Source organism: Lepidochelys kempii, chromosome 23 (genome assembly GCF_965140285.1).
Source record: "Lepidochelys kempii isolate rLepKem1 chromosome 23, rLepKem1.hap1, whole genome shotgun sequence".
NCBI lineage: Eukaryota > Metazoa > Chordata > Testudines > Cheloniidae > Lepidochelys > Lepidochelys kempii.
The window spans coordinates 15,575,535-15,595,657 of record NC_136402.1 but is presented as its reverse complement, the minus strand read 5'-3'; the positions used below and the strand labels follow the sequence as shown (position 1 = coordinate 15,595,657).

The 20,123-nt window shown below is 55.9% G+C and overlaps 1 protein-coding gene across 1 annotated transcript; it reads right to left on the bottom strand.

Moving 5' to 3' along the window:
• Positions 1-339: 339 nt before the first annotated feature.
• Positions 340-18,182, bottom strand: LOC140902285 (uncharacterized). The gene is made up of 7 exons (XM_078850198.1): positions 18,097-18,182; positions 17,839-17,874; positions 14,096-14,209; positions 10,899-11,012; positions 7,459-7,572; positions 5,817-5,930; positions 340-1,891 (listed from the first exon to the last, which is right to left on the bottom strand). The coding sequence occupies exons 1-7, from the start codon at positions 18,125-18,127 to the stop codon at positions 1,764-1,766; spliced, it is 651 nt and encodes a 216-aa protein (XP_078706324.1). The 5' UTR covers positions 18,128-18,182; the 3' UTR covers positions 340-1,763.
• Positions 18,183-20,123: the final 1,941 nt, after the last annotated feature.

Here is a 20,123-nt window from a genome sequence, read left to right as displayed (position 1 = left end):
CCAGCTTGGGACTCCAAAACCCTGCCTTGTTGAGCCAGACACGCCAGCCTCTGCAACACAGACCCCGGGTCTGAACCATGCCCCCAAAGCTGCAGACTTCAACTGAAAGCCATTCAGCAGGTTTCCTGTCTCCAGCACCCAGACCCCAATGAGATGCAAACCCCAAATAAACCCATTTTACTCTGTATAAAGCTTATACAGGGTAAACTCATAAATCGTCCACCCTCTATGACACTGATAGAGAGAGATGCAAACAGCTGTTTGCTCCCCCAGGTATTAATCACTTACTCTGGGTCAGTTAATAAACAAAAGTGATTTTATTAAGTATAAAAAGTTGGATTTAAGTGGTTTCAAGTAATAACAGAGAGAACAAAGTAAGTTACCAAGCAAAATAAAACAAAACACGCAAGTATAAGCCTAATACATTTAAGAAACTGAATACAGGTAAATCTCACCCTCAGAGATGTTCCAAAAAGCTTCTTTCACAGAGTAGACTCCTTCCTAGTCTGGGCCCAATCTTTTCCCCTGGTACAGTCCTTGTTAGTTCCAGCTCAGGTGATAACTAGGGCATTTCTCACGACTGACTGCCTTTGTTCTGTTCCACCCCCTTTTATAGCTTTAGCCCAAGGCGGGAATCCTTGGTCTCTCTCTGGGTACCCACCTATCCCGCTAAATGGCTGGGATAGGTGGGTACCCACCCTAACCTCGCTGGCACCTGACCAAAATGACTGAAAACCTCCTAAGCTTAAGTATCTTGTCTCCTCATTGGTCATTTTGGTCAGGTGCCAGCGAGGTTAGGGTGGGTACCCAAAATGGCTGGGATAGGTGGGTACCCACCTTAACCTCGCTGGCACCTGACCAAAATGACCAATGAGGAGACAAGATACTTTCAAAAGCTGGGGGGAGGGAGAAAAACAAAGGGTCTGTGTCTGTCTGTATGCTGCTTTTGCCGGGGACAGAACAGGAATGGAGTCTTAGAACTTTTAGTAAGTAATCTAGCTAGGTATGTGTTAGATTCTGATTTCTTGAAATGGCTGAGAAAAGAACTGTGCTGAATAGAATGACTATTCCTGTCTGTGTGTCTTTTTTGTAACTTAAGGTTTTGCCTAGAGGGATTCTCTATATTTTGAATCTGATTACCCTGTAAGGTATCTACCATCCTGATTTTACAGAGGTGATTCCTTTACTTCTATTAAAAGTCTTCTTGTAAGAAAACTGAATGCTTTTTCATTGTTCTAAGATCCAAGGGTTTGGGTCTGTGGTCACTTATGCAAATTGGTGAGGATTTTTACCAAACCTTCCCCAGGAAGTGGGGTGCAAGGGTTGGGAGGATTTTGGGGGGAAAGATGTGTCCAAACCACGTTTCCCGTAAACCCAGATAAAGTTTCTTGGTGGCAGTGGAAATCCAAGGGTAAAATAATTTTGTACCTTGGGGAAGTTTTAACCTAAGCTGGTAAAAGTAAGCTTAGGAGGTTTTCATGCAGGTCCCCCCATCTGTACCCTAGAGTTCAGAGTGGGGAAGGAACCTTGACACCTTACAAGAGACCTTTTGCATAAAGCATATTCCGGTTACATTATATTTACACCCATAAGCATTTTTCCATAAACATATGGAGTGAAACGTCACACATGACATCGAGGTTTCAATCCTGGGAAGCTGTTGTCAGGTCGGGAGCTGTTGCGGGGCGGGATTCTCCGAGGCAGGGGTGTTTGGGGGGTAGGGGAGTTTGTGCTGGAGTCTCAGCACCCGACGGGGAAGCGGCTCATCCCCTGGGAGATTCTCTTCCCTGCACAGCTAGGTCCAGGATAAGCCCCAGGATAAGCAGGACCACGGTGCCCAGCACCAGGCGGGCGATGTTGGCGTTGGTGAAATCCAGGGGGGCTGCTGCTCCTGGGAGAAGGGAAGAGTCACTTGGTGGCGCGAACAGGGAGATCAGCAGCTGGCACTGCTCTGGGAGTCTCCCAGGCACTGCGGCTCTGGGGCCCCCCTGGGGCCAGACCCCCTCAAGGGAGACCGCGTCCTGCTGCCCCGAGGGGCCTGAGCCTCAGAGTCCCTGGGAAGGGAGCTCCCAGGTGGACGAACTGCCCCTGAGACACCCCAGGACCAGGCCAGGGGATTAGGACAATCAGAGCCTCAGGGTCTTAGCCCCCCACAACAGGGAACCACCCCAGCTCCCTGTCCCCATAGGACCCCTCTGTCCACCCCCACAGGTACCTTTGCCCTGGCCTGTCTGCTGTGCAGTGAGCCCATCCCTAGGGTATCTTGGCTACTGCCAAACACAGCCAGGAAATGTGCGCCGGGGGGAGACTGGTACATCACCTGCTGCCCCCAACACTCGGGCGGTGCCCAGGGCCCTAGGGACCAGGGTGCAGGCAGAAGCAGCAGAACATCTATTGGGGGGAGGGTCGGGGGTCCCGAGACCCCAGTGGGGGAGGGGAAGCAAGAACCAAGGGAATTCTGGATGTAAGCAGAGTCAGGATGAGCTCCACCCTGACATCTGGTGCTGAGGTGTGGCAAGTTGTGGAAAAGAACTTCAGGGGCCGATCTCATTTGCATAGGCACACCCACCCCACCTAGAATGAGGCCATAGCTGCCCAAATGGTCACTTTGGCTGCTGTGGGATCCCCAGTGTCTCTGTTATTGGGGCAGGAAGAATAAATTGTTATTACTCTGATTATGGGAATCAAGGACAGTGGAACTGCACTTGGCTTTTTGGTCTGATGGAGGGACTCGCCATCAACTAAGTAGCACTCGCTAGGCAAGGGACATGGGTTCCAAAACGCGGTGAATAGAGAGGGGCTGGGGACAGGTGTTAAAATGTGGGGGTATGTGTCCCTGGTGAGGGCCTTACATGCTAATTGCAGTTCCTCCTCTCTCCACTGTGGAATATCAGAGATAATTTTGATTCTACTAGGAGTCTAGTTACAGGCTGCTGAGCTGAGTTCACTTTGGGCTAATGGTGCCCCAGCACTGAGGCTCCCCTGCTACAAGCTGAAATCACCAAAGAGCTAAACTGACTAAGAGCTGAAATCACTGAGTGTTGCGTTAAGTAGTGGGGGAGCCTGCAGATATATGGCGGAGCAGTTTGCAGGATGGTGAGCAGAGCAGTTTGTCGGATGCCTGGAGCAGCTCATGGGGTGGCTGGCAGAGCGGAGCCCCATGGAGAGGTGGGGCCATCAGCTTTGGACCACGTAAGCTGCCCCTTAAACCACTCCCCCCTCCCCAATCTCCACCCAGGTTGGGAGGTAAAACTCTGCAGATAAACTTTCGAACTCTGGGGCTGCCCTGACCAGGGACAGAGACTTTTGGGTCGTTGGACTTTTGGGACTTTGAGTGATTTTGGGTTCCTGGACTCAAGAACCAAAGGGAAAGGACATGCCCCAATTTGCTTGGGGTGGGTTTTTTGCTCATGGGTTGTGTTATGAGTCCTGTTGGTGGTGTTTCCCCAACACAATGCCACATTGTTTCTCTCTGTTATTAAAAGGCTTTTTGCTACACTCAGACTATGTGCTTGCGAGAGGGGAAGGATTGCCTCTTGGAGGCGCCCAGCGGGGGTGGTATATATTTGTCCCAGGTCTCTGGGTGGGGGCTCGAGCCAGTTTTGCATTCTGTTATTGGAATGGATCCCCTAGATACTGAACCCAGCCCTTGTTGCTGCCAGTTCTGACAGGCAGAAGGGTTATGTAAAATACAAACAACAAATCCGACGACTACATCCGCGTAACAGCGACCGGCGCTATTCTCAGGCGAGCAATGCGGCACAGAGACGGGACAGGGGGGTGGGGGTTGTGGTTTCTGTTCCCCGTGAGCAGGAGAGGGAGAGAGAAATGTAGATCCTGAATTGTTAAAGGAGCCGCCGATAAATCCGCGAAAGGGGAAGTCTGCCCCGACGCGGCGCTCACTTGGTGTTTCTGCTACTGACAGTGAAACTCTGCGTAAACCTGATGCCCGGCACCTACCCTGTTTATATACCCCGGCTCTGGGAGGGGAATGGGGGTCTAGTGATTGGGGGGAGGGAGTGGCTGGGAGGCAGGACTCCTGGGTTCTCTCCCTGGCTCTGGTTGGGGGGGTGGGGTCTGGTGCTTAGAGAAAAGGACACAGATTAGAGGCAGCCCCCTAGCGGTGAAAGGCCCCGTGTCTCTTCCCCAGCCCATCCCCGGGGCAGTGGGTCTGCACGGCTCAGGGCCCGGGGCAGAGCTCACAGGGGCCGACGGCTGAGCCAAGTTTCCCTCTCCCCCCTCAGGATGCTGCAAAAGAGACATGGGGAGGGGGGAAGCCGACCAGCCCCCCAGAAAGGGAAGGGGGCAAGAACATAGGGACAGAGCTCAAGAGAAACTGCCACCTCCCGCCCCCCTCCGGCACATGCCCCAGCGCTGGCTCCCCAGCTCCTTTGCCCTTCACCCCCCACCCCAGACGTTCATGCATTCGGCCCCTCAGCCCCCTAGCCTGAGTTCTCTCCTCCATTCACTTCCCCCTAACACCACCCCGTCCCATGTCCCCTCGTCCGCATCCCCCCCATTCTAACCCATGGCCTGTCTCTGCTTCCCCATACACATCCCCCACCCCCTTCCAATGTCCCCCTAGGTCTCTGCCCCGCCCCCGTTTCTGCCCCCTGGCCTATCTCTGTACGGACAAATGACACAGAGACAGTCCCCCCCGCAGCCAGGTGCCATTCCCCCCTGGAGTCACTGCGGAGCAGGTCTGGGCGTGGCTGTCCCTATTTCGGAGGAGGAACGTCCCTGTGTCTACAGAGGTACCGGTGAGCTCGTCTGCCCAACGGGGCTGTATCGACCCAGGGGGCGCGAATTCCGACAGCCCAGACTCGCTCTGAGATCACCGGGGGGGTTGGGAACCACACAGGATTCAACATTTGGGTCCAGTTATCATGTAGACAAGGTCTTAGACCATCTTTCTATCCGTCACCAGACGTGCTCCCATCTGTCCACCGCCCTATGTTCCCAAGGACCCACATCCCCACCGACCCTTGGCTGTCCGTCCCCATGGATCTATTCGTCACCCTCTATATAGAAGAATTGAACCCATCAGTTCTGTCTGCAGGGACCAGCCCCCTCCAAACGGCCCGAAGGCCCCGTGGGCATCTGAGCGGGGAGCCCTGTTCTCTGGGAGATGAATTGTTCCATTTCTCCCGCTCACCTTCTCCCGCTGGCTCCGTGGTGGGGTGGGGGGTACGGCTGCTGGCGCCCAGCTGGGTCAGTTCCCTCAATGGGATGCAAACGAGCATGGGCTGGGATGGGGGAGGGAGGGAACCGAGCTCCGAGCCATCAGCCCTGAAACTCCAGCGGCTGCTGCCGCCCCCTGGCTCGGGAACCCCCCAGTGACTCTGTCCTCGCTCCCCACCGGGGGGTCCCTTCTGCTGGGTCCAGGGCTCAGGCCAGAGCCTGGCCCTGAGCATCCCACTGGGGCCAAGACCCCTGAGGGTCCGGCTGTGGGAGGGGCTGCCTGTGGGGACGCCGAGCCAGGACCCTCACCTGCTACCACCAGCTGCACAGGGTCGCTGGGCTTGGACCAGACGGGCGAGTCCCACTTGGTGCTATATTGGCAGCTGTAGCCTCCTCCATCTCCCCCGTCTGTGGGACCGCCGGGGTGGGGTTCTCCGTTGTGGGGAATCTCTCCCAGGCCCTGTCCCCACCAAGCTAATCTGGCATCTTTCCAGTGACACCCTCCCCCCCGCGTATGAAATGAATCTGGGGGGGGGAGGTTTCAGATGGGGCATTCGCTTTGGGGATCTGCCCCTGTCCCAAGCAGACAGCCCCTCGTGGCTCCCCCTGAGGGCGGCTCCTTGGGCTGCACAAACCTGCTTCTGGGGGGGTTGATGGCGATTTCCTGCCCCCAGTACTGCTACCTGGTCCCGTGCTGCCTGGGCGGGTGGGAGCCAGCGTCGTTCCCGGCTGAGTCAGTTGGGTTCCTCCTGCGGGAATAGAACCAGCGTCTGTCAGGGGCGGGGCACAGCGGAGAGAAAGCTGGAGTCCTGGTCTATGTGGTTGGTTATACAGGGAACCTCTCCTCCCCCAAAACTGAAATCGCGGCTCTTCCCGGGGCTGAGCTGGCGTCCCTGGGGAGAGGTTGGGACCCAGGGACTCGGGCCAGCTCAGCACCCTGGGGATCCCAGAATGGGAAAGATCGGCCCAGCAAGACCCTGAGCGCAGATACAGGCCCTGCCTGGCTCCACAGCGGCCGGAACCAAAATCATTACTGACTAGTATTAATTACTAGAAGCCCCTGTCGTGGGCCAGCTCCCCTATGTGCTCGGAGCTGTACAAACACAGAGACAGTCCCCGCCCCAGCCAGGTGCCATTCACCCTTGGAGTCACTGCGGAGCAGGTCTGGGCGTGGCTGTCCCTATTTCAGAGGAGGAACGTCCCTGTGTCTACAGAGGTACAGGTGAGCTCGTCTGCCCAACGGGGCTGTATGAACCCAGGGGGCGCGAATTCCGACAGCCCAGACTCGCTCTGAGATCACCGGGGGGGTTGGGAACGACACAGGATTCAACATTTGGGTCCAGTTATCACGTAGACAAGGTCTTAGTCCATCTTTCTATCCCTCACCAGACGTGCTCCCATCCGTCCACTGCCCTATGTTCCCAAGGACCCACATCCCCACCGACCCGTGGCCGGCCGTCCCCATAGATCTGTCCATCACCCTCTATATAGAAGAATTGAACCCATCAGTTCTGTCTGCAGGGACCAGCCCCCTCCAAACGGCCTGAAGACCCCGTGGGCATCTGAGCGGGGAGCCCTGTTCTCTGGGAGATGAATTGTTCCATTTCTCCCGCTCACCTTCTCCCGCTGGCTCCATGGTGGGGTGGGGGGTACGGCTGCTGGCGCCCAGCTGGGTCAGTTCCCTCAATGGGATGCAAACGAGCATGGGCTGGGATGGGGGAGGGAGGGAACCGAGCCCCGAGCCATCAGCCCTGAAACTCCAGCGGCTGCTGCCACCCCCTGGCTGGGGAACCCCGCAGTGACTCTGTCCCCGCTCCCCACCGGGGGGTCCCTTCTGCTGGGTCCAGGGCTCAGGCCAGAGCCTGGCCCTGAGCATCCCACTGGGGCCAAGACCCCTGAGGGTCCGGCTGTGGGAGGGGCTGCGTGCGGGGACGCCGAGCCAGGACCCTCACCTGCTACCACCAGCTGCACAGGGTCGCTGGGCTCGGACCAGATGGGCGAGTCCCACTTGGTGCTATATTGGCAGCTGTAGCCTCCTCCATCTCCCCCGTCTGTGGGACCCCCGCGGTGAGGCTCTCCGTTGCGGGGAAGCTCTCCCAGGCCCTGTCCCCACCAAGCTAATCTGGCATCTTTCCAGTGACACCCTCCCCCCCACATATGAAATGAATCTTTGGGGGGAGGTTTCAGATGGGGCATTTGCTTTGGGGATCTGCCCCTGTCCCAAGCAGACAGCCCCTCGTGGTTCCCCCTCAGGGCGGCTCCTTGGGCTGCACAAACCTGCTTCTGGGGGGGTTGACGGCGATTTCCTGCCCCCAGTACTGCTACCTGGTCCTGTGCTGCCTGGGCGGGTGGGAGCCAGCGTCGTTCCCAGCTGAGTCAGTTTGGTTCCCCCTGTGGGAATAGAACCAGCGTCTGTCAGGGGTGGGGCACAGCGGAGAGAAAGCTGGAGTCCTGCTCTCTGTGGTTGGTTATACAGGGAACCTCTCCTCCCATGGTGCACAAGTCCATGGGGCCGGACGAGTTGCATCCGAGAGTGCGAAAGGAACTGGCGGCTGTGATTGCAGAGCCATTGGCCATTATCTTTGAAAACTTGTGGCGAATGGGGGAAGTCCCGGATGACTGGAAAAAGGCTAATGTAGTGCCAATCTTTAAAAAAGGGAAGAAGGAGGATCCTGGGAACTACAGGCCAGTCAGCCTCACTTCAGTCCCTGGAAAAATCATGGAGCAGGTCCTCAAAGAATCAATCCTGAAGCACTTGCATGAGAGGAAAGTGATCAGGAACAGCCAGCATGGATTCACCAAGGGAAGGTCATGCCTGACTAATCTAATCGCCTTTTATGATGAGATTACTGGTTCTGTGGATGAAGGGAAAGCAGTGGATGTATTGTTTCTTGACTTTAGCAAAGCTTTTGACACGGTCTCCCATAGTATTCTTGTCAGCAAGTTAAGGAAGTATGGGCTGGATGAATGCACCATAAGGTGGGTAGAAAGCTGGCTAAATTGTCGGGCTCAACGGGTAGTGATCAATGGCTCCATGTCTAGTTGGCAGCCGGTATCAAGTGGAGTGCCCCAGGGGTCGGTCCTGGGGCCGGTTTTATTCAATATCTTCATAAATGATCTGGAGGATGGTGTGGATTGCACTCTCAGCAAATTTGCGGATGATACTAAACTGGGAGGAGTGGTAGATACGCTGGAGGGGAGGGATAGGATACAGAAGGACCTAGACCAATTGGAAGATTGGGCCAAAAGGAATCTGATGAGGTTCAATAAGGATAAGTGCAGGGTCCTGCACTTAGGACGGAAGAACCCAATGCACAGCTACAGACTAGGGACCGAATGGCTAGGCAGCAGTTCTGCGGAAAAGGACCTAGGGGTGACAGTGGACGAGAAGCTGGATATGAGTCAGCAGTGTGCCCTTGTTGCCAAGAAGGCCAATGGCATTTTGGGATGTATAAGTAGGGGCATAGCGAGCAGATCGAGGGACGTGATCGTTCCCCTCTATTCGACATTGGTGAGGCCTCATCTGGAGTACTGTGTCCAGTTTTGGGCCCCACACTTCAAGAAGGATGTGGATAAATTGGAGAGAGTCCAGCGAAGGGCAACAAAAATGATTAGGGGACTGGAACACATGAGTTATGAGGAGAGGCTGAGGGAGCTGGGATTGTTTAGCCTGCAGAAGAGAAGAATGAGGGGGGATTTGATAGCTGCTTTCAACTACCTGAAAGGGGGTTCCAAAGAGGATGGCTCTAGACTGTTCTCAATGGTAGCAGATGACAGAACGAGGAGTAATGGTCTCAAGTTGCAGTGGGGGAGGTTTAGATTGGATATTAGGAAAAACTTTTTCACTAAGAGGGTGGTGAAACACTGGAATGCGTTACCTAGGGAGGTGGTAGAATCTCCTTCCTTAGAGGTTTTTAAGGTCAGGCTTGACAAAGCCCTGGCTGGGATGATTTAACTGGGAATTGGTCCTGCTTTGAGCAGGGGGTTGGACTAGATGACCTTCTGGGGTCCCTTCCAACCCTGATATTCTATGATTCTATGATTCTATGGGGGAGGTTTAGGTTGGATATTAGGAAAAACTTCTTCACTAGGAGGGTGGTGAAACACTGGAATGCGTTACCTAGGGAGGTGGTAGAATCTCCTTCCTTAGAAGTTTTTAAGGTCAGGCTTGACAAAGCCCTGGCTGGGATGATTTAGTTGGGGATCAGTCCTGCTTTGAGCAGGGGGTTGGACTAGATGACCTCCTGAGATCCCTTCCAACCCTGATATTCTATGATTCTATGATTCCCCCAAGCAGCAATCGAGGCTCTTCCCGGTGCTGAGCTGGCGTCCCTGGGGAGAGGATGGGACCCAGGGACTCGGGCCAGCTCAGCACCCTGGGGATCCCAGAATGGGAAAGATCGGCCCAGCAAGACCCTGAGCGCAGATACAGGCCCTGCCTGGCTCCACAGCGGCTGGAACCAAAATCATTACTGACTAGTATTAATTACCAGAAGCCCCTGTCGTGGGCCAGCTACCCCATGTGCTCGGAGCTGTACAAACACAGAGACAGTCCCCGCCCCAGCCAGGTGCCATTCACCCTTGGAGTCACTGCGGAGCAGGTCTGGGCGTGGCTGTCCCTATTTCAGAGGAGGAACGTCCCTGTGTCTACAGAGGTACAGGTGAGCTCGTCTGCCCAACGAGGCTGTATGAACCCAGGGGGCGCGAATTCCGACAGCCCAGACTCACTCTGAGATCACCAGTGGGGGTTGGGAACGACACAGGATTCAACATTTGGGTCCAGTTATCACGTAGACAAGGTCTTAGTCCATCTTTCTATCCCTCACCAGACGTGCTCCCATCCGTCCACTGCCCTATGTTCCCAAGGACCCACATCCCCACCGACCCGTGGCCGGCCGTCCCCGTGGATCTGTCCATCACCCTCTATACAGAAGAATTGAACCCATCAGTTCTGTCTGCAGGGACCAGCCCCCTCCAAACGGCCCGAAGACCCCGTGGGCATCTGAGCGGGGAGCCCTGTTCCCTGGGGGATGAATTGTTCCATTTCTCCCGCTCACCTTCTCCCGCTGGCTCCGTGGTGGGGTGGGGGGTACGGCTGCTGGCGCCCAGCTGGGTCAGTTCCCTCAATGGGATGCAAACGAGCATGGGCTGGGATGGGGGAGGGAGGGAACCGAGCTCCGAGCCATCAGCCCTGAAACTCCAGCGGCTGCTGCCACCCCCTGGCTGGGGAACCCCGCAGTGACTCTGTCCCCGCTCCCCACCGGGGGGTCCCTTCTGCTGGGTCCAGGGCTCAGGCCAGAGCCTGGCCCTGAGCATCCCACTGGGGCCAAGACCCCCTGAGGGTCCAGCTGTGGGAGGGGCTGCGTGCGGGGACGCCGAGCCAGGACCCTCACCTGCTACCACCAGCTGCACAGGGTCGCTGGGCTCGGACCAGACGGGCGAGTCCCACTTGGTGCTATATTGGCAGCTGTAGCCTCCTCCATCTCCCCCGTCTGTGGGACCCCTGCGGTGAGGCTCTCCGTTGCGGGGAAGCTCTCCCAGGCCCTGTCCCCACCAAGCTAATCTGGCATCTTTCCAGTGACACCCTCCCCCCAACATATGAAATGAATCTGGGGGGGAGGTTTCAGATGGGGCATTTGCTTTGGGGATCTGCCCCTGTCCCAAGCAGACAGCCCCTCATGGCTCCCCCTCAGGGCGGCTTCTTGGGCTGCACAAACCTGCTTCTGGGGGGGTTGACGGCGATTTCCTGCCCCCAGTACTGCTACCTGGTCCCGTGCTGCCTGGGCGGGTGGGAGCCAGCGTCGTTCCCAGCTGAGTCAGTTGGGTTCCCCCTGCGGGAATAGAACCAGCGTCTGTCAGGGGTGGGGCACAGCGGAGAGAAAGCTGGAGTCCTGGTCTATGTGGTTGGTTATACAGGGAACCTCTCCTCCCATGGTGCACAAGTCCATGGGGCCGGACGAGTTGCATCCGAGAGTGCGAAAGGAACTGGCGGCTGTGATTGCAGAGCCATTGGCCATTATCTTTGAAAACTCGTGGCGAACCGGGGAAGTCCCGGATGACTGGAAAAAGGCTAATGTAGTGCCAATCTTTAAAAAAGGGAAGAAGGAGGATCCTGGGAACTACAGGCCAGTCAGCCTCACCTCAGTCCCCGGAAAAATCATGGAGCAAGTCCTCAAAGAATCAATCCTGAAGCACTTAGAGGAGAGGAAAGTGATCAGTAACAGTCAGCATGGATTCACCAAGGGAAGGTCATGCCTGACTAATCTAATCGCCTTCTATGACGAGATTACTGGTTCTGTGGATGAAGGGGAAGCAGTGGATGTATTGTTTCTTGACTTTAGCAAAGCTTTTGACATGGTCTCCCACAGTATTCTTGTCAGCAAGTTAAAGAAGTACAGGCTAGATGAATGCACTATAAGGTGGGTAGAAAGTTGGCTAGATTGTCGGGCTCAACAGGTAGTGATCAATGGCTCCATGTCTAGTTGGCAGCCGGTGTCAAGTGGAGTGCCCCAGGGGTCGGTCCTGGGGCCGGTTTTGTTCAATATCTTCATAAATGATCTGGAGGATGGTGTGGATTGCACTCTCAGCAAATTTGCGGATGATACTAAACTGGGAAGAGTGGTAAATATGCTGGAGGGCAGGGACAGGATACAGAGGGACCTAGACAAATTGGAGGATTGGGCCAAAAGAAATCTGATGAGGTTCAATAAGGATAAGTGCAGGGTCCTGCACTTAGGACGGAAGAACCCAATGCACAGCTACAGACTAGGGACCGAATGGCTAGGCAGCAGTTCTGCGGAAAAGGACCTAGGGGTTACAGTGGACGAGAAGCTGGATATGAGTCAGCAGTGTGCCCTTGTTGCCAAGAAGGCCAATGGCATTTTGGGATGTATAAGTAGGGGCATAGCGAGCAGATCGAGGGACGTGATCGTTCCCCTCTATTCGACATTGGTGAGGCCTCATCTGGAGTACTGTGTCCAGTTTTGGGCCCCACACTACAAGAAGGATGTGGATAAATTGGAGAGAATCCAGTGAAGGGCAACAAAAATGATTAGGGGTCTGGAACACATGAGTTATGAGGAGAGGCTGAGGGAGCTGGGATTGTTTAGCCTGCAGAAGAGAAGAATGAGGGGGGATTTGATAGCTGCTTTCAACTACCTGAAAGGGGGTCCAAAGAGGATGGATCTAGACTGTTCTCAATGGTAGCAGAGGACAGAACGAGGAGTAATGGTCTCAAGTTGCAGTGGGGGAGGTTTAGGTTGGATATTAGGAAAAACTTTTTCACTATGAGGGTGGTGAAACACTGGAATGCGTTACCTAGGGAGGTGGTAGAATCTCCTTCCTTAGAGGTTTTTAAGGTCAGGCTTGACAAAGCCCTGGCTGGGATGATTTAACTGGGGATGGGTCCTGCTTTGAGAAGGGGGTTGGACTAGATGACCTCCTGAGATCCCTTCCAATGCTGATATTCTATGATTCTATGGTTCCCCCAAGCAGCAATCGAGGCTCTTCCCGGGGCTGAGCTGGCGTCCCTGGGGAGAGGTTGGGACCCAGGGACTCGGGCCAGCTCAGCACCCTGGGGATCCCAGAATGGGAAAGATCGGCCCAGCAAGACCCTGAGCGCAGATACAGGCCCTGCCTGGCTCCACAGCGGCTGGAACCAAAATCATTACTGACTAGTATTAATTACCAGAAGCCCCTGTCTTGGGCCAGCTCCCCCATGTGCTCGGAGCTGTACAAACACAGAGACAGAGACAGTCCCCGCCCCAGCCAGGTGCCATTCACCCTTGGAGTCACTGCGGAGCAGGTCTGGGTGTGGCTGTCCCTATTTCGGAGGAGGAACGTCCCTGTGTCTACAGAGGTACAGGTGAGCTCGTCTGCCCAACGAGGCTGTATTGACCCAGGGGGCACGAATTCCGACAGCCCAGACTCGCTCTGAGATCACCGGGGGGGTTGGGAACCACACAGGATTCAACATTTGGGTCCAGTTATCATGTAGACAAGGTTTTAGTCCATCTTTCTATTCGTCACCAGACGTGCTCCCATCTGTCCACCGCCCTATGTTCCCAAGGACCCACATCCGACCCTTGGCCGTCCTTCCCCATGGATCTATTCATCACCCTCTATATAGAAGAATTGAACCCATCAGTTCTGTCTGCAGGGACCAGCCCCCTCCAAACGGCCCGAAAGCCCCGTGGGCATCTGAGTGGGGAGCCCTGTTCCCTGGGGGATGAATTGTTCCATTTCTCCCGCTCACCTTCTCCCGCTGGCTCGGTGGGGAGGTGGGGGGTCTGGCTGCTGGGGCCCAGCTGGGTCAGTTCCCTCAAAGGGATGCAAATGAGCATGGGCTGGGATGGGGGAGGGAGGGAACCGAGCTCCGAGCCATCAGCCCTGAAACTCCAGCGGCTGCTGCCGCCCCCTAGCTGGGGAACCCCCCAGTGACTCTGTCCCCGCTCCCCACCGGGGGGTCCCTTCTGCTGGGTCCAGGGCTCAGGCCAGAGCCTGGCCCTGAGCATCCCACTGGGGCCAAGACCCCTGAGGGTCCGGCTGTGGGAGGGGCTGCGTGCGGGGACGCCGAGCCAGGACCCTCACCTGCTACCACCAGCTGCACAGGGTCGCTGGGCTCGGACCAGACGGGCGAGTCCCACTTGGTGCTATATTGGCAGCTGTAGCCTCCTCCATCTCCCCCGTCTGTGGGACCGCCGGGGTGGGGTTCTCCGTTGCGGGGAAGCTCTCCCAGGCCCTGTCCCCACCAAGCTAATCTGGCATCTTTCCAGTGACACCCTCCCCCCCACATATGAAATGAATCTGGGGGGGGAGGTTTCAGATGGGGCATTCGCTTTGGGGATCTGCCCCTGTCCCAAGCAGACAGCCCCTCATGGCTCCCCCTCAGGGTGGCTCCTTGGGCTGCACAAACCTGCTTCTGGGGGGGTTGATGGCGATTTCCTGCCCCCAGTACTGCTACCTGGTCCCGTGCTGCCTGGGCGGGTGGGAGCCAGCGTCGTTCCCGGCTGAGTCAGTTGGGTTCCCCCTGCGGGAATAGAACCAGCGTCTGTCAGGGGCAGGGCACAGCGGAGAGAAAGCTGGAGTCCTGGTCTATGTGGTTGGTTATACAGGGAACCTCTCCTTCCCCCAAACTGCAATCGCGGCTCTTTCCTGGGCTGAGCTGGTGTCCCTGGGGAGAGGATGGGACCCAGGGACTCGGGACAGCTCAGCACCCTGGGGATCCCAGAATGGGAAAGATCGGCCCAGCAAGACCCTGAGCGCAGATACAATCCCTGCCTGGCTCCACAGCAGCCGGAACCAAAATCATTACTGACTAGTATTAATTACTAGAAGCCCCTGTCGTGGGCCAGCTCCCCCATGTGCTCGGAGCTGTACAAACACAGAGACAGTCCCCGCCCCAGCCAGGTGCCATTCACCCTTGGAGTCACTGCGGAGCAGGTCTGGGCGTGGCTGTCCCTATTTCGGAGGAGGAACGTCCCTGTTTCTACAGAGGTACAGGTGAGCTCGTCTGCCCAACGGGGCTGTATCGAACCAGGGGGTCCTAATTCCAACAGCCCAGACTCAGTTTGAGACCCCGTGAGTGCCCAGCTGGGGGTGGAGCTGGGAGCAGGGATGCTGAGCCAGGCCCCTCACCTGCTATCACCAGCTCCATGGGGCAGGAGGAGACAGGCCGTGAGACACAGACCCCGGCATGGTCACTGCACCCCGTCCCCGCAGCCCGGCCCGAGTGATGAGGCCGAGACAGGGGGCTGCAGGGAGAGAGTCTCCTGGATGTTTTTCTCCCAAATCCAAGACCGAGAGAGCTGGGCTAGTGACACAAGAGCCCCGGGGGCCCCCCACCCCTCAGCAGGGCAACGGCGCGGATCCATCTTCCAGGAGCCCATGGAGGGGTGGCTGGGGCAGGGCAAGGAGGGGCCGAGGCGACCTAGAGGCCAATTGCGTTTTATCTGCATCAGCTGGGGAAGGAGAAATCAGTTCAGTGGGGAATAATCACAAGTGAATCAGAGTTCGCTGGTGTAGCAGGAGCTGCTGTGTAGATGTGACATTATTGACATAATCTGGGACCGTATAGATCATCGTTGCAGCCCAGGTCCTCTAGTGGCATCAAATCTTATATAAAGGGGGTCAAATGAGGTGTCTAAGACAAGGTGATGGTTTGTGGGTTAGGAATATGCTGTCTATATGTGTGTATCATTTTGTAGTTGAAGTTATGAATATTGGCTCTATCCTGTCTGCATTTCAAACTTATGCTGTGCTTCTGGGTGACGCCCCAGACAAGCTGGTGTCAGCTCTGCCTAGCCTGCGGGATGGCCCATTAAGGACCATCAGCGACACAAGTGACCCATTGAGAGAAGGCAGACACGCCTTGGGACTCAGCAAGATAGGCCGGGACTTGCCCATGTGACGCCAAACTCCATTTTGCTGTAATTTTCCACAGTAAGAACAAAGAGGGGTTCTTACACCTGGAAAAGACTATAAAGGGCTGATGTCTCCATCTTGTCTTCAGTCCTGCTTCACACCTCTGGCGGGACTTTGCTACACTGAAGCTTTGAACCAAAGACCGATGACCCATCCCAGCAGGGGATGTTCTCCAGAGACTTGCTTTGAACCTGCAGTTTCTGCCATCACTGCAACAAGCCTGAACCAAGAACTTTGCCATCACTGGATGTCATTGACTCCATTTAACCACTTCTCGCTCTCAGCTCTATCTTTCTCCTTTTATGAATTAACCTTTAGATTTTAGATTCTAAAGGGTTGGCAACAGCGTGATTTGTGGGTAAGATCTGCTTTGTATATTGACTGGGGTCTGAGGCTTGGTCCTTTGGGATCGAGAGAACCTCTTTTCTTTCACTGGGGTCTTGGTTTTCATAACCATTCATCCTCATAACGACTGGTGGAGATACTGGGAAACTGGAGTGTTTAAGGGCATGGCTTGTGTGACTTGTGGTTAGCCAGTGGGGTGAGACCAAAGTCTACTCTGCCTGGCTGGTTTGGTTTGCCTTAGAGGTGCCTTAGAGGTGCCTTGGGCTGTAACTGACCTGCTTTAAGCAATTTGTCCTGAATTGGCGCGCTCCGTTGGGTCCCGCCAGAACCAGCATCGTCACAGTAGGGTCACACTGGGAACTATTGCTGAGCTCGTCTGAACAGGAACTACCATTGGCTGAATTCAACCCATGTTATGGGCAACAATTTACTTTCATGGAGCACCAGGATCTGGAGTTCGAACGTCCAAGGCACCAGGGCCAGAACCCGCCCGCGCTACGTTCCCTTCGCGGTTTCTCTGTTCTTAGGCTGGTTTGTTGTATCTTGAGCCATCCCCTTGCCCCGTCTCTGTTGGCTGTCCTGGGTTCCAGCTCAGATACCTGCAGCTGTTTCTCCAGGCGATGGGTCGGCTTCTCAATTGAACAACTGTCCCTCCACTGCTTTTTCTAGAGTTCCTTTGCTCTCTGACCATTTCTCTGGTCCTGTCGCTGCACCTGAAGGTGCTGGGTGGATGTTTTGTCCATACTATTGGCTTTACTTTCGCTACAGCTCACTTCCTCCTCTTTTCTTCAGCCCGTTTCTCTATACTCAGAGATTATTTCTGTCACATTTCATTCGTGCTTTACTTCTCTTGTGGTTTTCTAACAATATCTTACGACTCTTTTTTCTTCGTGTTTCACTGCCCAGTTCTTCCAGTAACTTCCTCCCTCCTGCCTCTGTCTTTCCTCTGTCTGCCTCCCCCTGTTCCTGCCATCTCTGCCCCTACTCAACGGGACTCTCTCCCTGCCAGCTCTCTGCCGGGCGCCCTTCAACGACACAGCTTGGCCACCAGGTGCCTTTCCACTGGCTCCCCACTCGCTGGGTCCCTTCATTTCTGGTGCCGGTTGCTCCCTCGCTGGCTGCTGGTGTCTCTCTCCCGGCACTGGGCAGCCTCCCTCCAAACTCTACCAGCCCTTTCCCCCAGGAGCGCTGGGGGTGTAGGCAGGAGCCGCTGTCCCCGGCTGTTTTCTTTCTCTCCCCACCACAAAAAAATCCCGCCCCAGGCTTGAGCTGCCCCCACTTCTGCTGCTGCCCGGGAATCCTTGGGGGTCTCCCCACAGCAGCTGTTTTCAGGCCGCTTCTGAGCAGCCACCATGTACAGTTCCCACACGGGAAAGGGGGCTGCACACGGGTCTTTATTTATTAGGAAAGCGTTGTTTGGAAACGTCTTTCCCCCCAAAATCCAACGCTTTCCTAATAAATAAACCCAGATAAAAGTTTGGTGGTGGCAGTGGAAGTCCAAGGGTGAAGGATAAAATAGTTTGTACCTTGGGGAAGTTTTAACCTAAGCTGGTAAAAGTAAGTTTAGGAGGTTTTCATGCAGGTCCCCACATCTGTACCCTAGAGTTCAGAGTGGGGAAGGAACAATGACAGGGGTGCTGCGGGGTGGCTGGTGGCTTCACTCTGTATTTCCTGGAGGGAAGAGCTTTGAGGGCAGGCAAATTCTCCCTGTGTGCTGCCCATCCCTGTAATGAGCGGGGCGAGGTCTCAGTCCCCACTTCCGGGTGTGGAAGGGAGCATGGGTCTGACAGGATCATCTCTTTGTGGGATCTGCACCCCTCACCCCCACCCATGTTCCTCGTCCTTCATGTGGAAATTCCCCCAGCTGCCCCATTCCCCACAGATACTCACGTCCAGACACCCCGCTCCGCCCGGCCAGCCAGCAGCCTGGAAAGGAGATGGGCCATTAGGGACCAGATCCCAGAACAGCTGGATCCTACACCGTGGTCTCAGATCCCACCCCCACAATGGGCACACACCCTGGTTTCACAACCCCCACCATGGACACATGTCCTGGTCTCAGATTTCCCCCCCTTCCCATGGACACACGCCCTGGTCTCAGATCCCCCTACCCCATGGACACAAGCCCTGGCTGTCTCCGATACTCACCAAGGAGGAGGACGGTGAGAGCAGATGCCATGATGGGGGCAGTGAGTGGCCCCTCCGCACAGCCGCCAACACCCTAGTGTCCAGCTCCACCGAGACCCAAATAAGGAACTCAGCTGCTGGCTGCTGCTACAGGAAGTCGACGATGTCTCGTCTCTTCCTGCGTCCATCACATGTTGTCTCTAATCTGCAGGTGAAATCTAGTGCATTGAAAGTAAGCAGAGGTCCCTTCAAAACCCAAGAAACCCAGGTACCGTCAGCCTGGCCATGCATCATGTAGCTCCCAGCTTGTCTGTGTCTCTGTGGAGAGGGGGGACAGGTCACCCGCAACGCACCCTGCAGCCTTGAGGAAGGTGCCTCAGGCTGAGAGCCGGGCGCCCACGAGGTCTGGTCTTCAATCTGCCACTGACCACGATTGCCATGAAAATTCCATCCCCTTTTCATTCTGGGTTCAAGCCCGGCTGGTGACCCATGTAGGTAATGTTAATACATGATCGTGCAATTGAAGGCTGGCTTTGTAATGGACCTGCATGAGGGAGCACAGTTAAGGTCGTTCAGAAAACCATAACTGTGGCATTTCCTGGTGCTGGAGGGTTTGACTCTGCAGCCTTCCCGCTCAGCCTGCCAAGCTGCCCACCTGTGACACGAGCCGTGGCACCGTGTGAGGAGCGGGCGTGATGGGGGACACCTGGATTTCCTGCCCCTTGAGCCCTAGCTGAGCGGTGATGACGGGTTTACGCTGTAACGCCTGGTTCGAAGGGGCTTTTCTCAGCATGTGAATAAAATCAACCAGGTTCAAAAGAAAACAGGAGGAAGAGAAATTCCATCCCAGGCCCCCAACGGGTCACCAGCCAGGAGAGACCCAGGGACCTTCTAATGCCCCCACAGAGACCCTGCCCCCGAGCTGGAGGAGACCCTGTCAGTGGTTATGTGGCCAGGCCCCGAGAGAGGGACATGACACAGGCTTTGTTTATACGCCATTGGCTGCAGGGCGGGAGAAAGCTGGGGGTCAGGGGGCTCCATTCCCGGCTCACCCCCTCCCTCCCAGCCAGCCAGAGGTGCCCCAGCTCAGCTGGAGTTTTGGCCGAAAAGCAAATCCATTCACACACCCCCATACGCCGACCCCGTCTCTGTGAGGGGGGAGCCATCCCCATCCCGCTCTCCCCCATTCCCCTTCCACCTCCTCCCGCTCTCCCATCTCCTCTGAAACGCCCGTCCGGTCACCAGCACCCACACACCTGCCCCCTTTGTGTCTCCCCTCATATTCCTGTCCCCACTCCCTCCCTGATCTCAGCCTGTCTCCCGTCTAACCCCTACATCCCTCTCAACCTCGACCTATACCCCACATTCCCGGAGCCCTGCTGCTCTTTGCAGAGGGTCTCACAGGCCCAGAGGGCTCAGGGGGGTTGGAAACTCTCCCTCGCCAGCGTCACACAGGCTGGGGGCCGGAGGGGGCTCGTTTCAAACTGAGCCCCTGGTTCTACTCGGCTCCTGGGCAAACCCCCAGCAGCAGCCATTCAAAGGCAAAGCTTTTGGGTTAAACCCCCGGACAAGGAATCAAACCCAGCCTGTCTATTGAAACGGGGGCTGAGCAGCCGCGGCCAATAGCCGGAGTCAGACCGGCTCCAAGTCCCTGCTCCTTCGGGAGTCACCGGAGCAGAGCCGCTAGTTTCCAGAACAGCCGGGCTTTGTGGGGAGGGACCGGTTCATTTCACTCTCCGGACGGACGGGCAGGGCGGCCGCTGACCCTGCTCCTGGTGTAAGCGGGGGAATGGTCCCGCTATTGTGGGGAACTTTGCTGGCTTATACACGCCCCGGTGGGATTGACTGGCGAAAGGATCATAGAATCATAGAATCATAGAATATCAGGGTTGGAAGGGACCCCTGAAGGTCATCTAGTCCAACCCCCTGCTCGAAGCAGGACCAATTCCCAGTTAAATCATCCCAGCCAGGACTTTGTCAAGCCTGACCTTAAAAACCTCTAAGGAAGGAGATTCTACCACCTCCCTAGGTAACGCATTCCAGTGTTT

Excerpts from the sequence above, each read along its gene's own strand:
- LOC140902285 (XM_078850198.1), bottom strand. The coding sequence starts at position 18,127 with ATGGCATCTGCTCTCACCGTCCTCCTCCTTG. Across the intron at positions 17,875-18,096 it reads TCTCACCGTCCTCCTCCTTG|GCTGCTGGCTGGCCGGGCGG; the intron begins GTGAGTATCGGA and ends TCTCCTTTCCAG. Across the intron at positions 11,013-14,095 it reads ATCAACCCCCCCAGAAGCAG|GGGGAACCCAACTGACTCAG; the intron begins GTTTGTGCAGCC and ends CTATTCCCGCAG.